Source organism: Haliaeetus albicilla, chromosome 5 (genome assembly GCF_947461875.1).
Source record: "Haliaeetus albicilla chromosome 5, bHalAlb1.1, whole genome shotgun sequence".
Taxonomy (NCBI): Eukaryota; Metazoa; Chordata; class Aves; order Accipitriformes; family Accipitridae; genus Haliaeetus; species Haliaeetus albicilla.
The window spans coordinates 17,689,387-17,716,363 of NC_091487.1; the positions used below are offsets into that span (position 1 = coordinate 17,689,387).

General features: G+C 41.9%; 1 protein-coding gene across 7 annotated transcripts in view; it reads right to left on the minus strand.

The window, feature by feature from the left end:
• Positions 1-17,402: 17,402 nt before the first annotated feature.
• UNC79 (unc-79 homolog, NALCN channel complex subunit) overlaps positions 17,403-26,977 on the minus strand; it is a 115,619-nt gene continuing 106,044 nt past the window's right edge. For all 7 annotated transcript variants that reach the window (XM_069783577.1, XM_069783578.1, XM_069783574.1 and 4 more), the window contains 3 exons: positions 25,233-25,310; positions 19,153-19,194; positions 17,403-18,455 (listed from right to left, as the gene is read on the minus strand). In XM_069783577.1, coding sequence (XP_069639678.1) covers positions 18,255-18,455; positions 19,153-19,194; positions 25,233-25,310 — 321 coding nt within the window. In that variant the 3' untranslated portion in view covers positions 17,403-18,254. The remainder of the gene's footprint in view (positions 18,456-19,152; positions 19,195-25,232; positions 25,311-26,977) is intronic.

Sequence of the window (26,977 nt, forward strand, 5' to 3'; positions counted from 1 at the left end):
AGAGCAGCATTTCAAACAGAAAATTATCTACCCTGAAGATGTGAAAACCCATTTTGCTATATTTATCAGTTTCATATCAGAGAAAGGTCAAAATGTGAATTTATCCAGAAAAATCAGCAAAGCCTCTTAGGCTTCCACCTTCCCAACTGGCATGAAACTAAAACTGCATCTTATGGTTTAATGTTGGTGGGGCTTGGCTTTTTGTTGTATATGAAAATGTTCTATAGAATTTTGGGGGTATTGAGATAACACAGGACCAGAAAAATCAGATTAAAATTAGCAGTCCACAAATGTGGAATTAAAAAAACAAACAACAACAACAACAAAAACCACTAGGAAAAATGATGCAGAACCACTTCTACTCTAGAGACAGCCAAACCCACTTAGCTAATTAGTTAAGCAACTGACGTTTGGACCTGACATTTTTTCTTCATTTAGGATCTTGCATTCTTCATGCAAGAAGATCTCTCATTATTTCTTATCTAAACAAACCCAAATATACAGTCATTCTTCTGCAAACAGTTTGCTGATAAAATTTTCCTCTAAACAGTCACAATCTGAAATTTGAACAGTGTGACTTATATGACCTATTACATAAATCCTATTTTCTTTTCTCTTGGGAACCAATGACCCAGACTTTATAAACAACTTCTTTAACCCTCCTTTAACAATTAGTTTCACTCCAAAAATAAGCTTACTTTTAAGATTTTTATTTTTAAAAAACAACAGGGAGATGGGTGACAAGATGCTTTAATGCAAATCCCCGTTCTGTCACGTACTTCTCGTAAGACACAGACACGACAAAGCCAGATCCCCAGAAGACATCTGGCAGAGCAATCCAAAAGACCAAGCTTTCAAATGCCTCTTCAGCTGGGAGGGGCTTAAATTCGCAGGCTGCTGGGATCCCCCCAGTAGATCAGCTCTGTTCTGGGCACACACATGACTCCATCCATCCAAGCAGCGCTGAGAGCTAAAAAACTCATCAGGAATCACACACCAGTTGTGTATTCTGCCCCGATCTGACTGGGGCTTTACAGCCTGGGGTTAGGGCATGGACCAGAGGCAGGAGGGGTTTGTAATCAGTGCCCTGGTCTGGTTAATATTGTGCGAGGTGGGGAGAGAGGAAAGAAAAGAAAGAAATCCCTACCCAACAATGCCAGGAAAGTCCACAGACTGGAGGTAAGTGCCAGATTCAAACCTTGGTATAAATCAAATCAGCAAAGCATCTGCTCTATCTGCCAGAGAAGTGGGAAACATTGCACCTCCCCATGCCCCACCATGGTGGCTGTACTGCATGCAAGTAGAACTGAAACGAGTTAGCTGTTTAACTAAAACCGGCTAAGTGTTTAAATACTGTTTTCACAAATGCTAACTCTGCACCGAGGAAGGCACATACCGCCAGGAATCATTTAGGCACTGAAGGCCATGAGCCAGACCAGTGATGGCCACTCATTCCTGGTTTATGGGCTCCTGTGGAAAGCCTCCTTAGAAATATCAAACAGAAATTTTACTGTAGGTATATACAAGCTTGCTTGTCTTCATCAGCTTTCACAGCTTCCCAGGAAGTATTCTGTAGGCATCCAAGGGCCTGGTGTGTTGAAAAGCATTAAGTTAGAGACTGAAGACACGTCTGTGCTCTGAGTGCAGCTGTATACAGAGGTCCCTTAGCTAACACTAAGTGAATCATCATTGAAAGTAAACACCTCCATTTTCGTGACAGAGTACGAGAGGGCATGCAGGGGAGCTTACATGCCTTGACTCCATTCCCTTACAATAACTCATTCATGCTTCCGTGTTTTGTATAAGTATTCGTATCTTGCAATAGCATATCCATTATCGCTCTCTCTATCCTATATAAATAGCCACCACCAAAGCCAATGGATACTGACCCACTTTATATGACAGCAAAGAAACAAGTATCTGTCCTTCGGGATGGCCCTTCCACACCACACTGGTAGCACAGCAAGCAGGCAAGCAAAGCAAGCCCATGCCGAGCACCAGGCTTACACACCATCATCCTGTAAAGAGGGAGAAAAAAGCTGAGGAGTGGGGCAGGCCAGCAGACTGCAGCAGGGTGGCACCATCTCCATTCCTGAGACCATCGCCATGCCAGACATTAAAAGGCTCTGCTGTCTTTTCAGTACATTTCTGCTCCTTCCCTCCCCCGGGGAAGTTTCTGAGATTAAAAGCTTAGAAAGTCTTCTAGTCATGGCAGTAAAAGTGGGTGCATTTCATAGGGTCCCTTTAGCCTCTCTGTCAGGATCAGAGGAGAGGAGATCTGCTCATGTCCAGCCCTGAACTTCCCCTAGGTGAAGTGCATAGCGTCCCTGGCAAAGCTTCTGGGATGGGTAGTTAAATTGTTCCAGCACAGGCTCGCACACCTCCCGGGGCTGGCATGGAGGGGGTTTAGCAGGAAATCAGGAGCACGGCAGGGAGCGGGTCTTCTGATTCCAGAGAGCTTTTTTTTCTGTGCTTTTCCTACTCCATCATGCTCTCTAGAAAATGAATGACCAAGCTTGACCTCTAACAATTTAATTTTCTGAGTGTGTTTTGTCATTGATCAAGAAGTTGCCTATTTTGGACTTTAAGTGATTGTCTCTGAACTGTTACTTTATATATAGATGCCTGCAACTGAGGCACCCTGTGACATTTTTGCTAAGCTAATCGGTTCCTGCCACTGAAGCTTATAAACGTTACTCCTCTGCCATGCAAGGCCTGAGGTTGTTCTGCTGAGGAAAAGACGGGTAGAAATTGAATCTGAAGATAAAACGCTTTCTGCAGGATCAGAATTTGATATAAGCCTTACCCATGACTGTTTCTTACTAAAATAGCTCATCAAAACTAAGAAAATGAAAACATCCACTTTTGTAAGCAGCAACACTTTTTTCCCCAAAAAATTAATTTACTTACAAGTCTGGAGAAAAAATGCAGACTGGTTTGCCTTTATGGGCCAGATTCTGCCATCCCTCCTATGTTGAACCCACTCTATTGCCAATACAAAGTTGAATTGTCATTGCTGATAATTGTAAAAGGATAGCACTGGATTTTGGTCTGGTATTTGGAAAGTTCCCTTTTTTCAGTCTTTTGGGGTGTTTGATGACTAAATTTCAAGCCTTTGAAGGAGTGAGGAACTTTGGATTTTTAGCAGAAGTTTCCCGTAACATCAAATCCTGCCCCACGAGCAGGACCGCATGCACCACTCCTCTGGGGGAAGATGGGCTACAGCTCCCTTGCGCAGAAGCAACAATTTAATGAACCCCTCTTGCGTCACAAATAGATGTCCTACATATACCAGGGAGCTACCTCAGGGATATAAATTACCGTAAAGAGATCAGACGTGTACTGTGTCACATACACCCATCAATAGCTTGGGGTCCAGAACTTTAGTGATACAAAGCACTGAAGGGATCAGACATTGATGAAATTGAGCCATCTCTCTAGAGAAAATACAAACTATCCCAAAAGCCTGTCACACTATTGCTCATCTCTTCCTTCTTCTGCCTTTTTATTGCTAAGACCTTTCTTTCTCAATTTCCCCCTTTGTTTAAATTTAAGAACATCTCTTTGCATCTTAACAGGAGGAAATATTTCATCCCAGAAATGTTTATGGGTCACTGACAATGATGCACAATTTGTGTTTTGCTCAATAAGGACCTCCCAGCCAAACTTCGGCTCTTCCCTGTCCATTGCTTCAATTAACCTTCCATTTGGCATTTGGCTGCCTATTAATGCTAACAAAATATTGTTATGAAAACATATCAAGTTGCCCTTCTTAGGCTATAATCAGTCTTTCTGGCATGAGGTGCAGTCAGGTTCAATTTGGACTTTAAGTTCACTTCTAAATTTCAGAACATGATGCAATCTGTAAAAGTTCAGTAAGTTAAATTCTTTGTGCACCATCTGATATGTGAGCTAATCTACTTTTCCATTTAATTTTTATATGCCCTCAAAGCCAGATATCACATCCAAAAATAGTTCCATCTGAAATGTTTGTTGAGTGGGTAATTTCCCCTCTATGAGTACTGGAATCTACTAGGAATTGTCAAACAAACTTTTGATTTGGCTTTATTTGTTTCGCTTACAGGTCCATGTGGAATTTCCTCTGCTGGCCCATTGAGACCCCATAGCTACCTCAGATCTTCATCTCTTGGGCCCTTCAAATTCCTTTTGAACCTGCTCATCACTTTTTGTGCACAGGAGATCTTTACACAGAGAACACTGGGGGTAGGCAAGTTCCTTTTACATTTCTCAGAAGGCTTCACAAATATAAAACTCATTTTCATAAAACTGTTCTGAGGGAGGTCAGTCTCACCACCCTTGCAGTATGATGAAGGAACTGAGACACAGATTCTTTATCTAAAACTGGTCCCCCTCTGGGACCGAGAGGATGGAAGCCACGTCGGGTCCCAGGGCATTCCCGTGCAGGCTCATTTGGTTGCTGACAATTACTCAGGTCAATGTAATCACTGTATCTCAATGAATACCACAGACTAAACAAAGTGGTTTTTTCCTATATGCATATTATGTAGCAGATCTATACAAGTCCCAGATTTAGATTGCCTCACAAAAACATAAAACAGTTGTTTCAGTGCTTCAGGGACAACTTAAACTCATGTATGATGGAATTGAATGTAGTATCAAAGTACATACATTTGAAAATATTACTCTCTGTGATGGCAAAGGAGATAAGATATTTTGAGGACAAACAAATTTAGTTATGTAAATATTACTTCTTTTATTCCAAATGTTTTGTTCCTAAGTATTAATTTAGAGGGGATTTTAGCTTGGCTAATCCAATAAAGAGCAATGACTTGGAATAAAACCAGCAAAATTACTCCAAGTCCTCTGCTTTCTTTTGTAGCAAGCAGTCTATTCCACCATTAGCTTTTAAGCTTTCAGTCACAGCCTTTCCATCTCACCCACTGCTGACATTTCCCAAATGAACCGCCTGCATGGATAGCAGTGTTTCAGCAAACAGTCATCGTCTCCTGCCACAGGATATCCTACAGCTGTCTGATCCAGTGAACCTAATCAACCTGCTGGGGAGACCTGAATTATTACCGAAGTAAGTCTGATTGAAATTAGTGATTCCCTCCACTTAATCCCAGTGTGAGAAAATGAGACCTTGCATGTATAAATACCAAGTTATCTCAAACAAGTATGGAGCAATAACGACCTGAAATACCTGCGTTGTTCTGTCAGTACTGCATGAATTACTGGAATATTTGGTAAACCAGTTGAATGCCGATTCCAAGTTTGTTTGAGATTGTCATCCTGGGTATAGCTTTGTATATGAATGAGTCATAACAGTTACAACTTATTAGATTTCTTAGGAAAGAGCTCAAGGCTCTAGCCTCAACCATCTGCATCTCATAGGAAGAAGTCTTAAATAAGCCTTAGCAGATGTGGCCAAGATCCTCTTTGTAACTGCTGCTGATGCTGAAATAAGAGCCTCCAGGGACAAAGGCATCACAGATTCCCAGCCCTGGACATGGCACCCTGGATCAGGAATAGAATAGAATAGAGTACAGTAGAATATAATAGAATATTTCAGTTGGAAGGGACTTACAACGATCATCTAGTCCAACTGCCTGACCGCTTCAGGGCTGATCACAAGTTAAAGCCTATGTTTGCCATGGCGAAAGGAAAAGTACTGTGGAAGACAAGGAAGACTGCCGGACTTCAGAACAAGTCTGACACCACCGTATCAGTCAGGGAAGAAAACTGCTCAGCCTGTCTGAATGAATAGCTCAGGTCCGTTGGCGACATGAGACCCCACCAAAAGTACCACTTTTAGTCTAAAATTGTTCTGCTGGAGCAGTACTATTGCTGGCCACAGATGCCTTGATATATAGGTGCCCACTATCAGTAAAGCTTAGGTCCCTTCCAACATGGGATGAACAACCTGCTGTAAATGAGCTGACACCAGCACAACTAGGACATTGATTGCTGTTGCAGACAGGCAAGCCTGCAGTTCTCCCCAGGATAGGAGAGCATGGTCCCAGCCAGTGTCCTGATAGCTACAGGGATGCTGCTCTTTACAAGAGTCAAGTCCTCTGAAAGTACTGCATACGTTCAGCAGGTGCTTTTTTAAAAAAAATAATCATAAAGACCTTGCTTTTTCACCATGGGTTCATTCTCAGAGAATACTCCTCCTTATGGTTTCTAGCCCCCATAGGCCAGATGGTGAAACTCTGCTCCTGAGAGGGTTTCCTGAACCATGAAACCAGTGGAGGACCATACTCCAGTCACCCTATTTGCTCCAAGCAGTGCCTTATATCACAAGAGACTGTAATGAAGTCATTAGGCCTACTGGAGGAGCAAAGAGCTATTTAAAGTAGATCTAGCACCAGAACTGGACTGAAGTGGAATTTTCCATTTTATTCATATGAAAGATTAGGCTGCATCTGCGCCACGCTGCTGCAGAATTAGCCGTGGATCCAATTATGACTCTTTTCCCTTCAGCCTTGTAAAGATCCCTATCTGAATTCGCAGCCAGCAGTAAAGCAGTCAATGTTTATCTAAAATGATTATAATGCTTCCCTCTCCCTTGTGCTCCTTGTCAGTTTGTCCTTAGATTGCAAGAAAATATATTGTTTATCCACCCTGGAAGCATTTCCCAGACATCTAGGGAAGAACTTCACGTGTAGCAGGTGCTGCTTTTAATGACCAAGGCTTTTAACTTTCATAACTATAGTGTCACTACCAGAAGTGCTATTTGCTGCATGCTGTGGTTTAAGGGTAAAAAAAACAAAAAAAAAAAAAACAAAAACCCACAACAACAAAAAACCGCTAACAAGTGTGTCAGCTCAGCACACGGCCTCTCCCTTTCCTGGGCTATCACAGAGTATAAGCCCTCTGAAGGTTACTTCTCTGCCTGTTTCAAATATTGACCTTGATGTCCTGTCCCTTACAATATTCTTTAAAATCCATCATCTGCAAACAAAGTTTAAGTCAGAAAACCTAATTAGTAACAGAGACAATGAATAACAAGCTTAAGGGGAGGGAGGAGAGAACCTCTTGCAGGTGGCCAGCTCTTAGCTGAATAATTCTCCGTGCAATGGTCATGCTTCAAAAATTTAATTCTCTGTAATTTCATTTAGGATGGGGAAAACAAAACAAAATGAGCAAAGTGATATAGGATTTCATTTATATTCTGACAGGTACATTCATCTAAAGTTTACCTATAATAGCTGCAGTTACTGTACCTTTCTTCCAAAGCATTTAATGGTGTGAAACAAATGGCAATAAAAAAATCATACAGGACCTACTTGGCATTGCTATTTGCTATTTTTATACCAAAAGAAGAATTCTCCCTACTGTCAGGCTGATTGTATTAATCTGAGATTCCTACAGTCCTTCAGACTTGATTGCTTTTTGATTCTTGCTTAGTAGAAGTGGTGATAAAGAAGCTGAAATTGTAATTCCTATTTAGAAGGCAAAGGGGAGGCCACTTCAGTTCTGTGGTGAGTGGCACATTTTGTTGCTTTAATTAAAAAGTTGTTCTGAGAAGCTTAACTGCTTCTGCAGTATTCAGAGGATATTCAGAGGACAAAAAGGATGGTATTTACAGAGACACTTTGGGGATCACCCTTGCAATTTTTCTGAGGTATGTTGATGCTCTTGTTTAAGCATACTAAGAGAAGCAGAGAAGTAGTCATCGAATTTGAAATATTCTTTTTATCTTAAAAAAAATAAATCAGTCCTCTCGTTGATGGAAATATATTTTCCTTTATGTAGTTCTTAAAGTGCTATCCATCTCTATTAAGGCTCCTAAAGGAAGATTTTCAGCAACAGGACACCCTCTAAAACCAAAAAAAGACTTAAGTATCAAGCAGTAATTGAAGGCCTTTAGCCCAGAACTGCAGTGATTTTCAAGAGCCTGCTCCCTTTGAGATGAATGCCCAGAAACCTCTAAGGGTCAAGGTTTTTATTCCTTGAGAGTAAGCCAAAAGTGAGCATCACTGTACAACCATGAGCTACCATTCTTTTCTGGAGACAGCAATGGCTGACGGATTCATTAGTGTATTATGCAATCCTCTGAGCTAGCCAGACTCCCTCAAGACTCAATTTTCACTTTTAAAAAATCAATACACTTCACTGGTACTTTCAGCTTTTCATATAGCAACAGCATTGAGAATTAATATTTTACTGAGATTAATAACAGTGGACTAAGGAGGGCATGTAATTGGGTCCATTTCAGGATCATGTGAGAGCTCAGGTGAGATGCTGTTGGCTTAGAGATTCTAAGTTAAATCACATCTGGGTTTTTTATTTGATAGTGCCAGGATCCTTCATGTTGTCTGTAACTGTAAGATCAACTGTTCCTTTTGCACTGGAATCATGACAAAGGCCTCTGCTGGTTTTAGATCTAAGCTCAACCCAAACTACACAGATGTATTTGATGTGCCTGCTATGTTTTCCTCTGCTCTGGGTAGCAGCAGAAATACCTCTCTCATGTCAGACAGTAAAATTAGCTGCAAGGGATGTAAACATCCCAACATCCAAGGTTAATTTCCTGATCTCTGAAACTATCCTTTACCAGAAAAGTGAATTGCAAGTTAAGCTTGTTCTCACCAAATCTTTTGCTACAGGTCAGAGTTGTCCAAATCTACAGTTTTCACATGTCAAGACACTGAACAGGGAAGGAAAAAAGCTCAGTCCCACTCAGTTCTTCCAGTGGGACCCTCAAGTCCATGTCCTTAAACAAAAAGGGCAGTAAAAAGTCAGAATCTGTCCTCCTGTCTGCAGATGGCACCTGAGAAGAGGGTACAGCTGGCGCAACTTCATTTACTCAAACTACCTAACAAGGGAGGTAATTGCTTTGTAAAAGCTATGCCATTAGGGCTAGCAAAAATCAACATGCAGCATATGCAGTCCTTCCCTGAACAAAGCAGCTGATGCCTTCCAAAGGAGGACTTCAAATTTGAAAGCTTGCTGCATCCTTGTTTCTGAACAGGGGCCCAGCTCTCGAACAATCCACCCAGCACCTTCAGGAGGGACCCAGATTCCCCTATTCTGTCAGGCACGTTTGCTCCCTAGCGCCCAGCAATGCCTCCAGCTCTCCCCTCTACCTTTGCAGGGACATTGGTGGTAACTAACGCTCAGTAAATGGGACAGCTTGGGGTCCTCCCGTGAGGGCTCTGAGCATCGACTGCTACAGAGGGAGCAAGGTTCAGGCTGCCTAGAAGTACAATAGAGGCTGTGCCTAAGATGTACCTTGGTCTCAGGCCCCGTAGTCAGCTTGGGCACAACTCACACAGGTGCTACTGCTCCATCCTGCTCGTGATACGCTGCCTCCGAGGCCATGCCCCTTGGCCGTGGTGAGGATAGCGAGTGAATGCCTGTGATGGGAGGCAATGCCTTTCCAGTTATGAACCGAGATCTAGCTTGAAGGGTTTCCCAGCATCTTCAGATGCTAGTTGACCTAGGAGAAGCTGACCCTGTGCTGATTACATTATCTATGTTGCTTATCTCTAGTTTTGCTTTGGAACTTGTAACACCTCAACTGAACCCTAGTATGTGTGTGCTTTTAAATACCCCAGCTGCTATCGCTTCCCTGAAAACTAACCTCTGGCTAAAATTTAAGATCCGTGTTCCTCAGTAAAACACCAGCTGGAAAAGTTGGTCAGGGAAGCCTCAGACTGGCAGAGGTCTACCTGCGCATCCCAAAGCATGTAAGTGTGGCCTCTCCCACTCACACCTGGAACAAGGGAGGAACAGCTAGCTCTTCCTTGGGTCTTCAGGTCTCCGCAGGCCACGCTCTGTGCATTCACGAAGAGGTAAGGGAGACCAAAGTCTCACCAAACCCCCTCTTGCTTTGCTGAGTGGTGAGGGAGTAGCATTATGTCACACTTTGGGCTCGTCCATCAATGGAGGCCATAAGGGGGACCGGTTATTTGCCCCCCTCTCCTTTACACATCCTAATTAGCACACACTCACTATGAAGCCCAGGAAAGATGCCACAGTACATAGGAAAACACTCTGGAGCTGGGACCAAGCAGAGCCTTGAAATGCTGCTGTGGATTTGACTTCCTAGCCATGTCATTCTGCTCCGTTTTGTGACACTTGAGGCAAAATTATTAAATTCCCTACTTCTAATAACCTCATTTGAAGCAAAGCATCTTCAGCAGCCCTAATGTTTGGTCTCAGCCTCACAGCTGGGGAAAACTAGCAGCTGTTTTGCGATTCAAAAGGAACAGAACAATAACCCACTGAGGCTACTTCTCCTGTATGTGGATGGGTGAGTCAGATGAATAATTGGACAATGCAGATCGGTTAAGCCTAATTCAGTTAATAGAATTAATTTGCAAATTAGTACACATTAGGTGAATCAGCTGCAATTCATTTTGACAGAAATGTTAAAAAATATAAAAGTAGTTACAATGAAACATAGATAAATATTGCAGCTGAAAATGTTCCAAAGAAGGCAGTTGCTATGTGTAAGTTTTTGTCTGTAAGGGCTGGGGATGCATACGTTTGAGTTTCATAAAATCAGCAGGAAGCATATTTTCTTCCTGGCTGGTACAGCTTTTATCACCCTGACAACTCTCAGTGGATGTTAAATAATCATTAGAGTCGGGCTGAGAAAGTTCTGATTGGGATCCAGGCATAGATGGTGTTGGGGATGATATGGGGTCTGGTACGAGGAAAAGGAAAGAAATGGTTTTAAATTTGAAAGCTGGCCTAAGAAAATCAGTTTGTTAAATAATCTGGCCCTCTCACACTCTTCCTAGGAAAGCCTGGAAACATGTCTGGGCTACTGTTATTAAGTGACACACACTTAGATCAGATGAGCATCTGATATTTGAGACAGCTTGGTGTCTTCATGGTGGTGATCACTGGGAGGAAAATGCCAGTAGTATTATTTTATATGTTACTGAAAGGCTGAAAAATGCTTTGGTCAGGTACGGTTAATAGGATCTCCCGAGCAAAAGTAGAGCTGCAGCTACTGGAGCAGTAAGATGATTTAGGAAGATGCTGAGCTCTGAGGTGTGATCAAAGCAAATTGAAGAACCAAGATGAACACAGGAGAACAAATGTGCAATCCCCCCTGTGACAAAGAAGAAAACCTCCATTGCTGGCTTGATTGTGCAATGATGGCAAAACCTGGTGTTGAATAAACGTATCTGGAGGAAGATCATATCATGGCTGCATCAGTTTAGCAGTTTAATCTGACACCTCCCTGGACTTGACTAGTACCAGAAACATATTGCTGTGGTGCTCGGTTGCTTCACAGTATCAATCCTTGTTCCTTCTGAGCTATAAATACAGGGTTTGATCCTTAACAGGTATGAATTGTGCCTTTCTGTAGATTTCAGTACCTGTCTGGCAGTTTGTACTTGCTTTGGATCTCACTAATCAACACCATGTACACAGGATTTCCTCAGTAGTGCAAAACGGGTAACAGTTTTAATTAATTATTTATTTCTTTTAATGATGGTCCTTTGTATTCTGCTTTACTGACACTTTCCTGCATGGCAAGGATTCACAGGTTTGGAAAAGCTTTTGTAAAGAACCTCACTGCAATCAATTTGACCTCACATGAAAGCCATGAAGCTGCCAGAAAAGCTAACCTGCCTAAAGAAACTATTACCTATAAAATTTTTATTCTGTGTGTAAAACTTCACAGGCACGCTATTGTACATTTTTGAAAGGATTTAAAATAGTAAAACAGCCGTAGCAGTTACGTTGCCCAGCTGCTGAATTATACATCGAGAAAATTGACCTAGCATTACATTGTGCCTGTCAAACTTAGAGCCTCCCGGCTCACAGGCATGGCTTGTCAGGTTTGATGGGGAGCTGGTTAAACGCAATGTCAGAGGAGGTTACTTGGGGCGGTGCGCAGAAGGCTGCTCGCCAGTCGGCTGGCAGCCCTGTGCTATCTATCAAATCCAGCAAAATAGTGGAAGGTAATTCATGATGTAGACCTCCAGTGATTGAGTCATGGGTTCTGCTTTTCCATGTTAATGCTTTGGAACTATGAATGAGAAACCAGCCACCCTTCCCAAGCACCGACAGCTCTTCACAATCTCCTGCTCCTTGCCCACAAGTTACGATACACAAACCACACATGGCGATAGCTGAAAGCCCCCAGGTTCCCAGCTGCAGGATTTGGGCACCACAGCAGCTCACCAGGCTGGCCAGGCCTCATCGTCGTGTGGCCTTCTGTTATCTGACCCAAGGTGTTTCCAGTGGTGGCCCCTGACTCCCCATCAGCAAGCCCTGGGGAGGCCGATGCCAAGGGTGGATTCAGGTTCTCTGCCTGATCCCCTTGCAGTTGGAGAGGCATCAGGACACCTTCCCCTCCAATTGCTATTCTCACTGCCGTCCCTTGATGCTTAGCCTCCAGCTGAAATTGTGCTCAGCAGGGAGAGGCAGAAGCGGATGGAGTAATTTAATTCAGAGTTATAAATCAACAGACAAATGCAGAGCCCTTCCTTTCAAATTTGCATCAAGCCAAACAAACAGCATGTCGACTTTAAGCCAACTGTAATGCTGTTGCCGCCACCTGATTTTAGGCAGACTGCTAAGACAAAGACCCACATTGTTGACTAAACAGCCCTCGTGCAATCAAGATTCAGATCCTGCTGGAAGAATATAGACTTCGGCCCTGCTGAAGAGTCACATTAAGATGCAACAAGAAAAACAGTGGACGAAACCCTCCCAGAGCTGCGTGCAGCTGGGGGAAGAGCGCAGGAACCTTTGCTGCAGAGCTCTTTTCCAGGATGCACTAGCAAAGACTAAACAGCCCTGGGCTCTGGTAATCTTCATCCAGCTTGAAAGGAGGCCATGCAGGCCGAAGTTCAGAGAGATTTTCAGGCCCAGAACGTTCATCAGTCCTACAGCACATTGACTGTTGTCATCGCACAAAAAACAGAGCCACAAAACTGACTGTGTGATTTTAGGGCTTCTGACCTGCCACAGCTCTAATGAGATGTTACAGAAATGTCATGTATAAGATAAGGCACGTATGTAGATAGTAGCTGATGTGCTGCAAAAGCCTTTTGTTTGTGCAACCCTGCATGTAGCTCAGACAGCAGCTTTCTCAATAGGCAGCAGGAAAGCACTGGGAGGTGCCCAGCGTAGACGTTAACCTTGCTTTCAGGACACCGAGTTATGTAATTCGGCGGTAGGACATGCCATGGCCGGGGTGGGGTTTTAACCATCGCTTCATCCAAAGTGCACCACCTTGTTGAAAATTTCACAGTTCAGCGCACAGTAAATTGATTCTTTTACTAGGTCAGGCCTGGTAACAGGCATTGATTTAAGCAGCTTATTGCAACAGATGACTAAATGCTGTTCCTAAACAGCAGCTCTCTATGATCAGACAGAGAACAGATTCTGTTCCTGGTGACATCCCCAGAGACACAGCCATGCTGGGAGTGTGGCAGAGCAGGAAGATTGGCCTCTGTTATTTGGTAGCATTTTCAGGGAACACCAAATGTTGTTTACTTCCTAATCTTCCTACAGAATGTAAAGAATTGCTGCTCTGGGCTATTTCAGAGCGATAATGTGAGTGACTCACTTGAGTTGTCTATTGACCTCAGGCACTGTAAAGATATATTTTACAGTGCTTTTAAAAACAATTAGTGCAGATTTCTGTACTTCTGAAGATGCCTAGAATGCACTTAGAGATTTTCATGAGGTGTTAAACCACACACATCTGGCCAAGCCCCATGTTACTTGTTACATTAGTCAACACATCCCTAATCATTGGTCGTACCATCTTCCAGGCTATATTCTCTATGCTAAAGCAGCTCCTCAATTCATATTTACAGTCTTAGTTTGCTTACATATAACAGCTCTGTAAGAACCGTATTAATTATAATCAGTGAGAGATCCATACTAAACCCTATGTTCAGACACAGAAGTAGATTCTGTGACCAGCTCTTATCTCTAAACCCTGAGCTGAAACTAGATCTAAATTCCCACAAAGTCTTTAAGTGTTTAGTTATGGACCTGGATTCAGCAGGTCTGGTTTTGGCTTGTGTTTAACTTTAGTAAGTACCCACCGCTATATTTGCATTCTTTTTGTGTTTTGCCTGTCTGAATACTAGATGCTTTGAAGCAGAAATTTTGCTAGGCAGGGAAACTGCTTGTGCCATGTTGCCTACATTCATTACCTACTGAGTGAGATGCCTGATCATGGCTTCTACTTTCTACAAGCAACTTTTAAAGACAAACTTTCTCAGGCTCTCTCTTCCCTGTAAATCATCTGTCTTCATCCCCTAAGTTTCCACAATCCCCATTATACCCATCTGAGTTCACCCACCTCACACCCAAGGGCCTCATACTCCCTCCCTCTCCTTGCCTTTCAGTTGTCTTTCACATTCACCAGGTCACAGTAGATCAAAATACAAAAATCTCTCTCCCCTACATGTCCTGCTTTCAAGGGCCCAATAGCATTTCCATTCCACTAGGGTGACCCCAGACCCCACAATAAGTGAACCTGGGCCCTATTTACATGGTTACCCAGCAAAGTTGTCATCTGTATTGCAGACACGAACATGAAGAAGACACAGCCCAGGAACAGAAGGAGTCAGTCCCACTGAAAACACGGTCCACAGCTCCTTTTTGCCTGAAGGCCAAAGTTACAACTGCCTCCCACTTAGTTTTGAACTGCACCTCTGTGAGGCAGTGACAGACAGGTTCGATGAACAAAAGGCCTGGGGCGATGTGACAGGAAGGGATCACAAAATCAACAAAATGGGGCTCAACCAGGATCACCACCAGCATTTTGCATGTAAGCAAGGAAATGCCTACAGGGCACCATTATGGAGAAATCCCCAAAACCCATTTTGGGAAATCAGCATGCTGAGGGGTCTCTCTGAAGTGCCTGTACATTAATGCACACGGTATGGGGAATAAACACAATGAGTTAGAGATCTGTGTGCAGAGACTGCAAGGTTACAGTCTCATTGGGATCACAGTGATGTGGTGGGATGGTTCCCATGACTGGAGTGTTGCAACAGAGCGATACAGGCTCTTTAGCAAGGATAGGCTGAAGGAGAGGGGACTTGTCCTTTCTGTAAGAGCAGCTGGAGTGCATGGAGCTCTTCCTGGGGATGGATGAGGAGCCAACTGAGACTTTATGGGTAAGGATTAAAGAGAAGACAGGTAGGGGTGACATTGCAGTGGGTGTCAGCTATAGGCCACTTGACCAGAAAGAACAAGTGGATGAGGCCCTAAAGAGACAGATAAGAGCATCCTCACATTCACAGGTCCTGGTCCTCATGGAGGACTTCAACCACCTTGTTATCTACTGGAGGGACAACACCACAGGGCATAAACAATCCAGGAGGTTCCTGGAGTGCATCGATGACAAATTCCTCACCCAAGTGATAGAGAAGCCAATGAGAACAGGTGCTCTGCTAGACCTCATACTCACCAACAATGAAGGGCTTGTTGGGGATGTGAAGGTCAAAGGCAGCCTTGGCTGCAGTGACCATGAGATGGTGGAGTTCTGGATCCTGAGGGGAGGGAGAAGGGTAAAAAGCAAGCTCACAACCCTAGACTTCACGAGAGCAGACTTTGGCATCTTCGAAGATCTGCTCAGAAGAGTCCCATGGGATAAGGCCCTGGAGGAAAGAAGGACCCAAGAAAGATGGCTAATATTCAAGGATAAACTCTTCCAAGCTCTTCAAGAGCAATCCATCCCAATGAGTTGAAAGTCAGGCAAAAAAAATAGCCAGGAGACCTGTGTGGATAAACAAGCAGCTCCTGGCCAAACTCAAACACAAAAAGGAAGCATACAGAGGGTGGAAGCAAGGATGGCTATCCTGGGAGGAATGGAGAGACACTGTCCAATCATCCAGGGATGAAGTCAGGAAAGTTAAAGCCCAGCAAGATTTGAACCTGGCAAGGGATGTCAAAGACAACAAGAAGGGCTTCTGTAAGTACACAGGTGACAAAAGGAAGATGGGGGAAAATGTGGCCCTACTGCTTAATAAGACAGGGTACCTGGTTACAGAGGACATGGAAAAGGCTGAAGTACTGAATGCCTTCTTTGCCTTAGTCTTTACTGGCAAGACCGGCCTTCAGGAATCTGTCTGAACATCAGGAAACTTTTTTGCTTTGAGGGTGACTGAGCAGTGGCACAGGGTGCCTAGAGAGGTTGTGGAGTCTTCGACCTTCAAGATACTCAAAAGCCATCTGGACATGTTCCTGGGTAACTGGCTCTAGGTGACCCTGCTTGAGCAGGGAGGTGGGACCAGATGACCTCCAGAGGTCCCTTCCAACCTCAACCATTCTGTGATTCTGTAATGACTATTAGCTGATTATTAAGTGACAAGGGAGGGGAAAAAGGAAGGGATGGGAACATGTATAATCATTTCTGTATCACTTTGTTCTTTCTTCCCCATAGCCAGTCAAAAGCTGGGAAAAGAAAACGCTATCTCCCTCTCTTACCACTATGAAAATTTGGGAAGAAGCCCTCCCTTATCAATGCATGCAGGTCTGTGCAATCTCAATTCAGCATGACAAAAATCAATGCCTGAAACACTGAGAAATTATCATCTCGTGGATCTCTTAATAATCTTCACATCAAGACAGAAATGTTTTCCAGAAACTCAGAAACTCTGCTTAGTCAGATGCAAGTCACTCACCTCAAGCAAATACAAGCAAAACTAGTTACAATTAAATAGCTTATGATGAATCTTAGATTTTCTTTTAGATAGTCAGTCCAGTTTAAGCTTAGACTCCAATAATGTGTGAATCTGAGAAAGCCAAATCAGTTTCTCTCCACTGCAACACACAGAGGGGCATCTTTTAAGCAAGCTAGCACATGCTTTACTATCTTTCATTTGATTGGTTGGTTAGTTTGGTTCATTGGTTTGGGTTTTTTTTTTAAAAGCATAATGGCACTTTAATAGCATATCTGCAAACATTTCAATTTTTTCTTTGGTAAATGCACTGAGGAAAGATTGACCCTCCACAACAAGTGAAATGTACTCAGGCAGTTCTTTACAGGTATGCCTTTCCACTTCCATGCAATCAGAGAGGAAAAAGGTTGATTCTGAGAGTGGTAATAAAGACTAGGAATTTAATAGCATTCTAATACACAACTTAAACGTGTGTTTGTTATTCTTCCAATCAGTGCATTACAGAAATAAATACAGAAAATACAACTGTGATTGCACAGAGGTGGTAAATCATGGTGCTCTCAAGATTTTATGTAAAATCCACTGAAAATTAATTCAATAATTAATTCAGTCTCCTTAGATTCCAATAGCCTTTGGCTGAGTCCCTTAATGATATTAAAATCCATCTGTTATTAAACGTCATGTTTAATACAATAGTATGCAAATGCTGTGATTTGTAAATATCATTATGCAAAAGCTCAGGTCCAATCATGCTCCTCTTGAAGTCTGCAACATAATTTCTGTAGACATCAATAAGAATAGGTCTGGGATATCAATTTTTAATTGCACCGTGTACAAGTATTGACAGAAGAATACAATACGGTAGTCACGAAATTAAAGAGGCTTCTATGAAACCTACAAAGAAGAGCAGCACAGAATCAATGAAGTAAAAGCAGTATTTCAAAAAATAATAAATCAGACTTGGCAGTTTTGGAAAACAGTACTGAAGAAAAAGACAAATGAATTGGCACAGTTTAACAACCTAATTTCTAAGTGCACTTTATAATAACTCTCCTTACAAGCTGCTGTTTCCCCTGAAGATGATGACAAAAAGCCTCATTATAATATCACTGTTTTATAGTGACAGGTTTTATTGCCTTGCCAGCTGTGAATCTAAAAAAAAAAAAGACACCCCCCCAACTCCTATAAAGGTTCCTAAAACCCCTGTTTTCTTTTGTTATCATCAAAAAATAGCAACATAGCACTTCCATATGTTTGTGAATAACCACAATTCTATTTTTAAAAAAAATAGAAGTTAAAGAAAAGTGATTTTTGTCTTAGCTTCAAAAAATAATGTAAAGAAACATTTAAGAACAAGATATTTCAATGATCAGAGAGATATGTACAACGTGATAGATTTGAGTCCAATCCTGCAAATACGTGTTCATGAATGCAGACTTGAGAACCTGTTGATCCTGAGTAAGTGTCATTAAAGACTGGCAGGATCAGGCTCTTAGCTTCACCCATTATAAGCTTTTCCACAATCTGTCCTAGGCTAAAAAGTATAGATACAGTATATACTCTGTATACTGATTTATACAAAAGGTCTTTTACAGCTCTAACCCTGTTATTGCTAGGCTAAAAATGAACATTTGGAACAAATTACATGAATCACAAAGGATAAAATTGAGATGCAGCTTCTGACGACTGAATTTCCACTTGAGCCATTTTAAATTGGGTACACTGTAGCCATTTGCGGAGCACAGATGAGCTATTGTTCATTTGTCCTGACCCCTGTAACATCCTTAGGCTGTGATGGTTGACATTGCTCTGGATGGCTTGGAGGCGTAGCTGAAGTCCAGCAGATAAATGCTGTTGAAATAATGCAAAACATTCAGTTTCCTTCCTTTAATACATATATTAATACAGCACTGTGAACGGTACTGGTTGTTGGCCAGGGAAAGTTCTTCCACTGCCCCAGTGTCACATTTTTTTCTTCCACATCCTGCACTGTAGTGTTGCCATGAAAGGCCAATGTGCTTACAGAAAGAACTCCACAGTGAGACTAACTCCAACACTTTTAGTCTCATCACCAGAATTCTCTTGACTGGCAAGCCACACTGATCCACCTTGCTCTCTCTTACAAACAGGGCCAGCAGTTTCACCCAAGCAAGCAGGCCCACAATATCTGCTACAAAACCCAAATCTCCTGAGTTGAGAGTCCCAATCCTGATTTGTCAGGGGACTCTCAGGCCTAAGACATCAAGAAAACCACAGCTCAGGGAACAACCAATCTCAGTAAACAGGGAGAAAAGGCCCTGCCGCAGAACCTGTTAGAAGAAAGTGTTTCAGAAGGGAAAGGGAGAGCAGTACTGATTACAGGACAAGTATCTTAGCTGATGATGCTCACACTTGAGACCTTCAGTGCTGAGCCATCCAGTGCATCTGGATACACTACAATGATCTATTTTCAGAGAGTCTGGAGACCACATCTAATGATTTTATTTCCAGAATTTACAGAAATGTATAACACTAAGAATAAAAGGATAAGGTATTAGAAACAACTTACCTTTAGATTTGACTGTATCATTGGCAACCACATTGGTATGAGCTGTAGGAAGAGAGGTATATTTTGTTACTATACAAGTGACTGTAAACATGCTCCAGTTACTGTGAGACAGAGATGGGTATATCTAACCCATTTAGCTGTCTGAATGGACATAGCCTGAACAACAAATCTGAAAACGTGGTTATTTTTAAATGATGCATATGTTTTGGGGCAGGTAACTCTCAGAGGTAAAGAAGCCAGCTTCCCTTGTTTGTAGCTTGATGAATCACCAGTAGCAATTACTGATACCCTGTTTAAGGCAACGGTGAGAGTACAGAATAAAAACTTGTTAAAGGAAATCACTTCTTATTTTCCGTGTGAGGATGTTTCTGTATGTGCAGGTGAGCAATACTGCAATAAATACAGTAAACATTCTGCATGGCGAGGCCTACGTCAAGAACTGACAAATATGCAGCAGAAGTTCCTAATAATAGGCCAGATATTTAAATGGTAACCAACATTTTATAAACCACTAGCCACATCAGTGCTTCACTGCAGAATGTGACCTGTAGGCCTGGGAGCACAGGTAAAAACTCTTAACTATCCAGAACAAGACGGCAAGGAGGTCTGTGAATCTGTCACCCATGATTGGCTTGATAGGTATTTCAGTCTCCTGCTCTTCAGAGAACTTTTATTTCTGAGTAAGTATAACATGACAAGCTTACGGAAGACAGAGAGGCATTTCTAGCAAAAGTATTCATGTTCTCCAATATTAATTTAACCACCAAGGTTATTGCTCTAAAATGTTCCTCCAAATGGCATTAAAATTTGCAATTTGCCAATTATGCTACTGGCAGCTGCAAGTTAAACCTAATCACTATTGACAACATTAGATAAAGTGCTGCTTCCCTTGTGCAAGGAACGATAATTGTTTCAATTTCAATGCTGTTTTGCTGGAGAATCATATGCAGTGCTGTCAGGACTGATTACTTAGTCTACCACATGAAGAACCATATTCAAACCTCAGCATTTACAGATAGATGAATGCCAAAACAGCTGGAATGCAGCCAGATGCAGCAGACATGCGAGTTCTGTACATCCTTCCATGGGCTCTCACACTAATGAAGTGCTTAATAAGATCCAGTGACTGCAAGTCCTGATGTGTTTTTTGGAAAGCAGAGAACAGGTAAGCATACTGAGAAGCCATGCTCCATGCCCCACTGCCATCAACAAAACATCACTGAAAATTTCATCCAGCATTAATGAAGTTCCTCTGGAGCTAGCCAGTGGTGACAGGACTGGTGTCAGAAGTATGTCAAACAAGGAGGGAAGCTAGGCAGAATACTCAAGGTACCCCTCTGCATCTGAACCAATTCACTGGACATCTTTTACAGTCAGCTGAGAGAATCAAGCACTTCTCACATCCAGTTCATCTTGTCCCAAAGCAGGTATCTAAAATAGATCAAGATGAATCATGTCCAAAAATACCTGTTTATCTCCACTGACTACAAAGGGCACTCAGGGAAACTATTGATATCTACACTGTAGAGGTCTAAGGTTAGATACAGATCATTGTCCTCCATTGCCACTTCTGTCTTCAGGGTCTGGACACATTTAGGGAAACAAAACATTCTGCTGCAGGCACAAGCAAGCAAACCCTCCACTCCTACAGCTTCCAGTTAGATAAATGAGACAAGAAGACATTTTTATTGAAGTACTTGAGGTTTATAACCTAATCCCCAGCAAGTCTTTTCTTCACAAAGGAAGAATACATAAAGCTAGTTAGAAAGAACAGCTGGAAGAACAGACTGCTGTCAGATACTGTCAGGTTTTTTGAGTTCATATTTTCAACAGAATTATGTTGATTCCAGTGCAAGTTTTGATGGAAACCAGGCTGGAGAACAGGTTGGTCACTGTGCTTTTCTGGTTCCCCAACTCTGCTGCCTACCCAGTTCTCTAGAATTCTACCCAGCAGCTGCTGGAGCTGCCTAAAACCCCTAGGTGACTGGAAAAGACATTGCAGTTTGCTGAGCTGCTCCCTTATCTGCTGTAGGCTCCTAAATTCCTCAGACATACATCTGATGGTCAGACAGAGAGCTGTGATAAGCAAGGAGCTGGTCTCCATCATCAGTGGCTGTCCTGGGATGTCTATTTTCCCAGTTCCTTTGACACAGAAGGAAAGCTGAACACTTTCATTTTAGCCCTCCTAAAGCAGAATGCTTCCCCTCAGAGGAAAATATAATGAATTAAATATATATGTGAGTATGTGTGCATCTGTGTAAATGTGTGTATATGTATCTATCTCCAACTTAAAAAGAAAAATAAATACATAACACTTGAAATGTTTTCACAGGAAAGAAACTTTGTTTTCCTTGGCAGATTGGTAAAGATAGTCTAACACCAGATCAAAAAAATATCCTCTGAGAATACATAGAATGGCTCAAAGACATGTCAATGCTATCAGTGAGAGTTCAATTTAATAGCAAAGGCCAACACAGTACCAGGAAGAGGAAACCTCACAGCACCAACACAAGGAGGAGATGAAGGAGTGCTTATCTTGGGTATAAAGCTCTTCTTTCAGTGAAGGAAAGCTGAACTGTTTACATGTTCTCTTTCTCTCTTGTTTTAGGACGTATTTTCCCCTCACTTGTCATACAGAAAATGGCCACCTAAGACAGCCATCCCATAAACCACCTGGCATCATGTGACATGCACCACCCTCGCATTGTGGTGCATTAAAAATACATGTGTGTTGAATCATGCAATGACTTCATTAACAAATGAAGTTTCTGCGGCACCTGATTCTGTAGGTGGAATAAAAGACACTGCAGTAAATATATGAATGATAAAAGGTCAGGATTTATCAGTGCTACTGTACTCAGTTCCAAGAGGAAGTCATTGGGAATTATTAATTTTGCTGAACGAATCTCCAGAAGACTGTTAAGAATGTTCTGTTTTAAAAATCTCTCTCACTACACTATGTACTTTCCTTCAGTGAAAACTAAACCTTGTTTGAAAGGCTTGTATCTAAAATAAAATTTAAAAAATGCTTTAAAACACAAGATAAAATGGTTTCATTATCAAAGGCAGGGCAATAGAAGATTGTCTAGCATAAAACAAACCACCAAAAAACTGCCCAGTCAAGTAATATTCAAAGAATTATCATCCTTGCAGACTTCTGAAGTAGGAGTAACAAAGTTCAGGTCTTCTTCAGAGCCACTGAAGAAGAGACAGTCTCAAAGCTGATCTTTTTTTAAATTACACAGATGCCACTCACTTACTGGTTCCTGTGTGAATTAGCTTTACACTTTTGGCTCTTTGAAGGACTTCAAACATACAGTCAGTCTTTCCCCAAAATCATGACACTTACTTTTCAGATCCACAATAAATTTTTTTGCAATTAGTTAGTTTTGGAAAAAAAAAAAAAAAGTAACCTCGGACTACAAATTCTATAACACCACTATGTATATATATTGTTCCTGCAGGATTTCACTTTAGGGCTAAGTAAAGCGGATTTGGTCAACCAGATTCTACTCTTCCATCTCCCACCCACTGAACATGAAAGAAAGCTTAGCACTTTTACCTCTGAATTTCACAGGTTTATAAGATTGATTTTGTAGTAACAATGTCCTTTTAACCTGATTTAGCATATTATTGATATATACTCTCAAATATAACCCCCTGAAAGCATTCATTTGAATTGTGACAGGAATTTGGCCCTAAAGGCCTCTCTTCTCACAGCTTTAAAGCCATTCTTCATCCTTGTCAAATTCTGGACATCCTGGATTGGCTGAAAGAGAAGCCCATGTCTTCCAGGGACAGCCATGATCACTTTAACATCCCATAGTGACAGAGTTTCTATAGTGAATCAAGTAATTACTGACTATAAATCTGTATTTTCACAATGAGTGTGAATACTTTCATGCCAGTTAACATGAAGACCTTTAATTTTAGCTACTTTATTTTCAATTCCTGCTTGACCATAAAAGACTGGAGTAAAACAACAGTCAGAAGTTTCCTTTAGGGCAACAGAAGAACTATATAAACCAACATATTTCAGTTAGATTCAGAGTGCATTTAAATACTTGATTTGTTGATATTTTATGTGAAAACTCCCTTCAGAATAATGCAGTGGGAAAACATGTAAAAAAGGCTAGTGAAAACGATTTATGCTTGTGAGACTACTCCAATCCTTTGGGCATCAGTTCTGAAAATGCTGATTTCCACTGATTTCCAAAAAAAAGAATTTTACATGAATGGACCATGCAGGATTTGATTCTCTAATCAAAGAATACCCTGCCACACATTGTAGGGGAAGATGGACTATCAAATAGTATTTGACTAAGACAGACACATAGGCATATAATAAGAAAACCACTGTGGCACGAAGTTTTTGTTATCAAGAATGATAGGATCAGAACAGTGAAGTGATCTGCAAAGGACCTATGATGATTAAGTTACAGAATGGCTGAAAATTCAGAGACTACCGAGAGGTTCTTAAAGTCAGTGACACCACTTGAGTCTATTAGAGGAATAAGACCATTGCAGCAACGGAAGGAGGAAGAAGATCAGAAGTTCATTTTAAAAAAAAAAAAAAAATCAGAAGAACTTGGATTTGAGATTATGGTCTGGTCTTACTTCTTACCAGAGATTTTATTTTTTGTTATAGAATCACAGAATCACAGAATGGTTTGCATTGGAAGGGACCTTAAAGATCATCTAGTTCCAACCCCCCTGCCATGGGCAGGGACACCTTCCACTAGTCCAGGTTGCTCAAAGCCCCATCCAACCTGGCCTCGAACACTTCCAGGGATGGGGCATCCACAGCTTCTCTGGGAAACCTGTTCCAGTGCCTCACCACCCTCACAGTAAAGATTTTTTTCCTAATATCTAATCTAAATCTACCATCTTTCAGTTTAAAACCATTACCCCTTGTCCTATCACTTCATTCCCTGATAAAGAGTCCCTCCCCATCTTTCCTGTAGGCCCCCTTTAAGTACTGGAAGGCCACTATAAGGTCTGCCTGGAGCCTTCTCTTCTCCAGGCTGAACAACCCCAACTCTCTCAGTCTGTCCTCACAGGGGGGAGGTGCTTCAGCCCCCTGATCATCTTCATAGCCCTCCTCTGGACTCGCTCAAGCAGGTCCATGTCTTTCTTCTGCTGGGTGCCCCAGAGCTGAACGCAGTACTCCAGGTGGGGTTTCACAAGAGCGGAGTAGAGGGGCAGAATCACTTCCCTCGACCTGCTGGTCATGCTTCTTTTGATGCAGCGCAGAATACAACTAGCTTTCCAGGCTGCGAGCGCACATTGCTGGCTCATATTCAGTTTTTCATCCACTAATACCCCCAAGCCCTTTTCCACAGGGCTGCTCTCAATCCACTCATCGCCCAGCCTGTATTTGTGCTTGGGATTGCCCTGGCCCATGTCCAGGACCTTGCACTTGGCCTTGTTGAACTTCATGAGGTTCGCACAGGCCCACGTCTCAGGCCTGCCAAGGTCCCTCTGGATGGCATCCCTTCCCTCCAGCGTGTCAAATGCACCACACAGCTTGGTGTCGTCGGCAAACTCACTGAGGGTGCACTCGATCCCACTGGCCGTGTCGCCAACGAAGATGTTAAACAGCGTGGTCCCAGTACCAACCCCTGAGGAACGCCACTTGGACATCGAGCCATTGACCACAACTCTTTGAGTGTGACCGTCCAGCCAATTCCTTATCCACCGAGTGGTCCATCCATCAAAACCGTGTCTCTCCAATTTAGAGACAAAGATGTCATGCAAGACAGTGTCAAATGCTTTGCACAAGTGCAGGTAGATGATGTCCGTTGCTCTTCCCTTATCCACCAACGCTATAACCCGATCGTACAAGGCCACTAAATTTGTCAGGCATGATTTGCCCTTAATGAAGCCATGTTGGCTGTCTCCAATCACTTCCTTACTTTTCATGTTATGCTTTCCTAGGTTTTATTTCTGCATTAGCATTCAATCTCAGCTTCTTCCACTTTCTTTTTCTGGGTGGGAGGGGAAGCAGAGGACAGTATGTCTAGAAATCACAATAGCTAGGGAACATCATTAACTAAATATTCATGGTCTGGTATGCCTACCTTTACAAAGATAGTAGAGTTGCATTCCTGTAAAGCTTCCATTAAACTAATCACATGCAGGCATACCATTTCCACCATCTTGAAAAAAAAAAAAAAAAGCATAAAAACAAATTAGTGTCCAGCATAACAGTGTTGTAAGCTCAGCCAACAGTCTCTAAAAAGAATCTTCCTGTATTTGCTTGGCAATTATACTGAATCACTAGATATGCATTTATTAACCACTGACATATAAGATTAAATATTACATGAGCATATAAAGGACATTTTTCTTTATTTAGTTTCCCTTGATGCAGCAACACCTATCTGTTAAATATTTCAAAGTGCTTGATGTATTTTAATTCGTATCACACATCAAAACAAGTTGCCTTCAGCTTTGTTCTTTCAGACATCATAAATCCTTTTACATGCCTTTGCTGTGTAGTTCTCATCAATCAGTGTGTCAGAAATTGATATTTTTATTTACTGTATCTTTGAAAATTAGCATACCCACAAAAAACATCTTCCCCCCCCCCCATCAAAAGACAATTTATTGTTCTGAACTGGCAGCTAGTCCATAGTTCTTCCATTTTGTACCATGAATTATGACAGATGCAAATATCAGTTATTTGGTAGTAGACAGCATTTTATGTTTTATATTGTGTAAATTCATAGGTACAAGACAAATACCCTGAACCAGCAGTATTTACAGTGCCTGTCTCAACTATGTGTAAATTCCCCTTGATAATAATAAACTTAGCTTTTACATAGTGCTTTTCATCTTCAAAGCGCTTTACAAACACTAACTAATTAACCTCACAACAGCCCTGTGAGATGGGCAAGTATTATTATCTACATTTCACAGAGCAATAGCTGAGGCAGAGTGTTTAATAACTTGCACTAAAGCCACATAATGAGATACTTTCAGAATAAGGATTAGAACTTCCAGGTCATATTCTTGTTCTAAGGCTTGACAAGAAGCCTTTGTGTCTGACTAAACAACTGGCTAGTTAGAAGCATTATGCAAATTTCCCATTCATTCAAATGGAGCTTCATGAACTACTGTTGCCAACAGTGGCTTATCAACCACAGAGACCTCACTAGATGTCAGAGGCTAAAATATAATTTAAAGACAGCTTTAGGTGGTCCTTGCCTGTTATGGACAAGACAAGGGAATAGTAACTGGTTCAAAGACATTCAAGTGCAGCCCATGCAATTACAATTGAAAGGGCAAAGGTCCATACCTGCCTGGAGTGGAAGATGTTTCACATGGGGAAAGGGGATTTACATAAAATAATTTCCATATAGATAGCAGGTCTCCATTTAAAAAAGAAAAAAAAAAACAAAGAAAAAAGGAAAATCCCAAACCTTAGGAGCACCTGACTTAGAGGACTGGGCCACATATAAAGAATCTTTCTCTCTCAAAGCTAATATCAAGTTCTCCAGAGCCAGAGCTACTAGTTACCATCTCAGTTAAAGTTAAAAAGTTTTGACAAGTCATGACAGACCTGTCATGACTTTCTGGGAAGCAGGAAACACAACACATCTTGCTCATTAGAAACAAGCTCTCAACCCTAAGCCTGCAGGCACAGAGAATCATTAGTCAACGGGAAGCAAAGGTAGCACCTATGAAAAGGCTGCTGGAATCCCTCTGGGTTCTTATTGTACAAAGCTGCTCCAACAGCAGTGAGTGGTTGGGATAAATAAATGCTTAAAACTTATTTCCAAAAAATGGTCTGGACAATTTCTGGATGGAGTGAACATTTCCC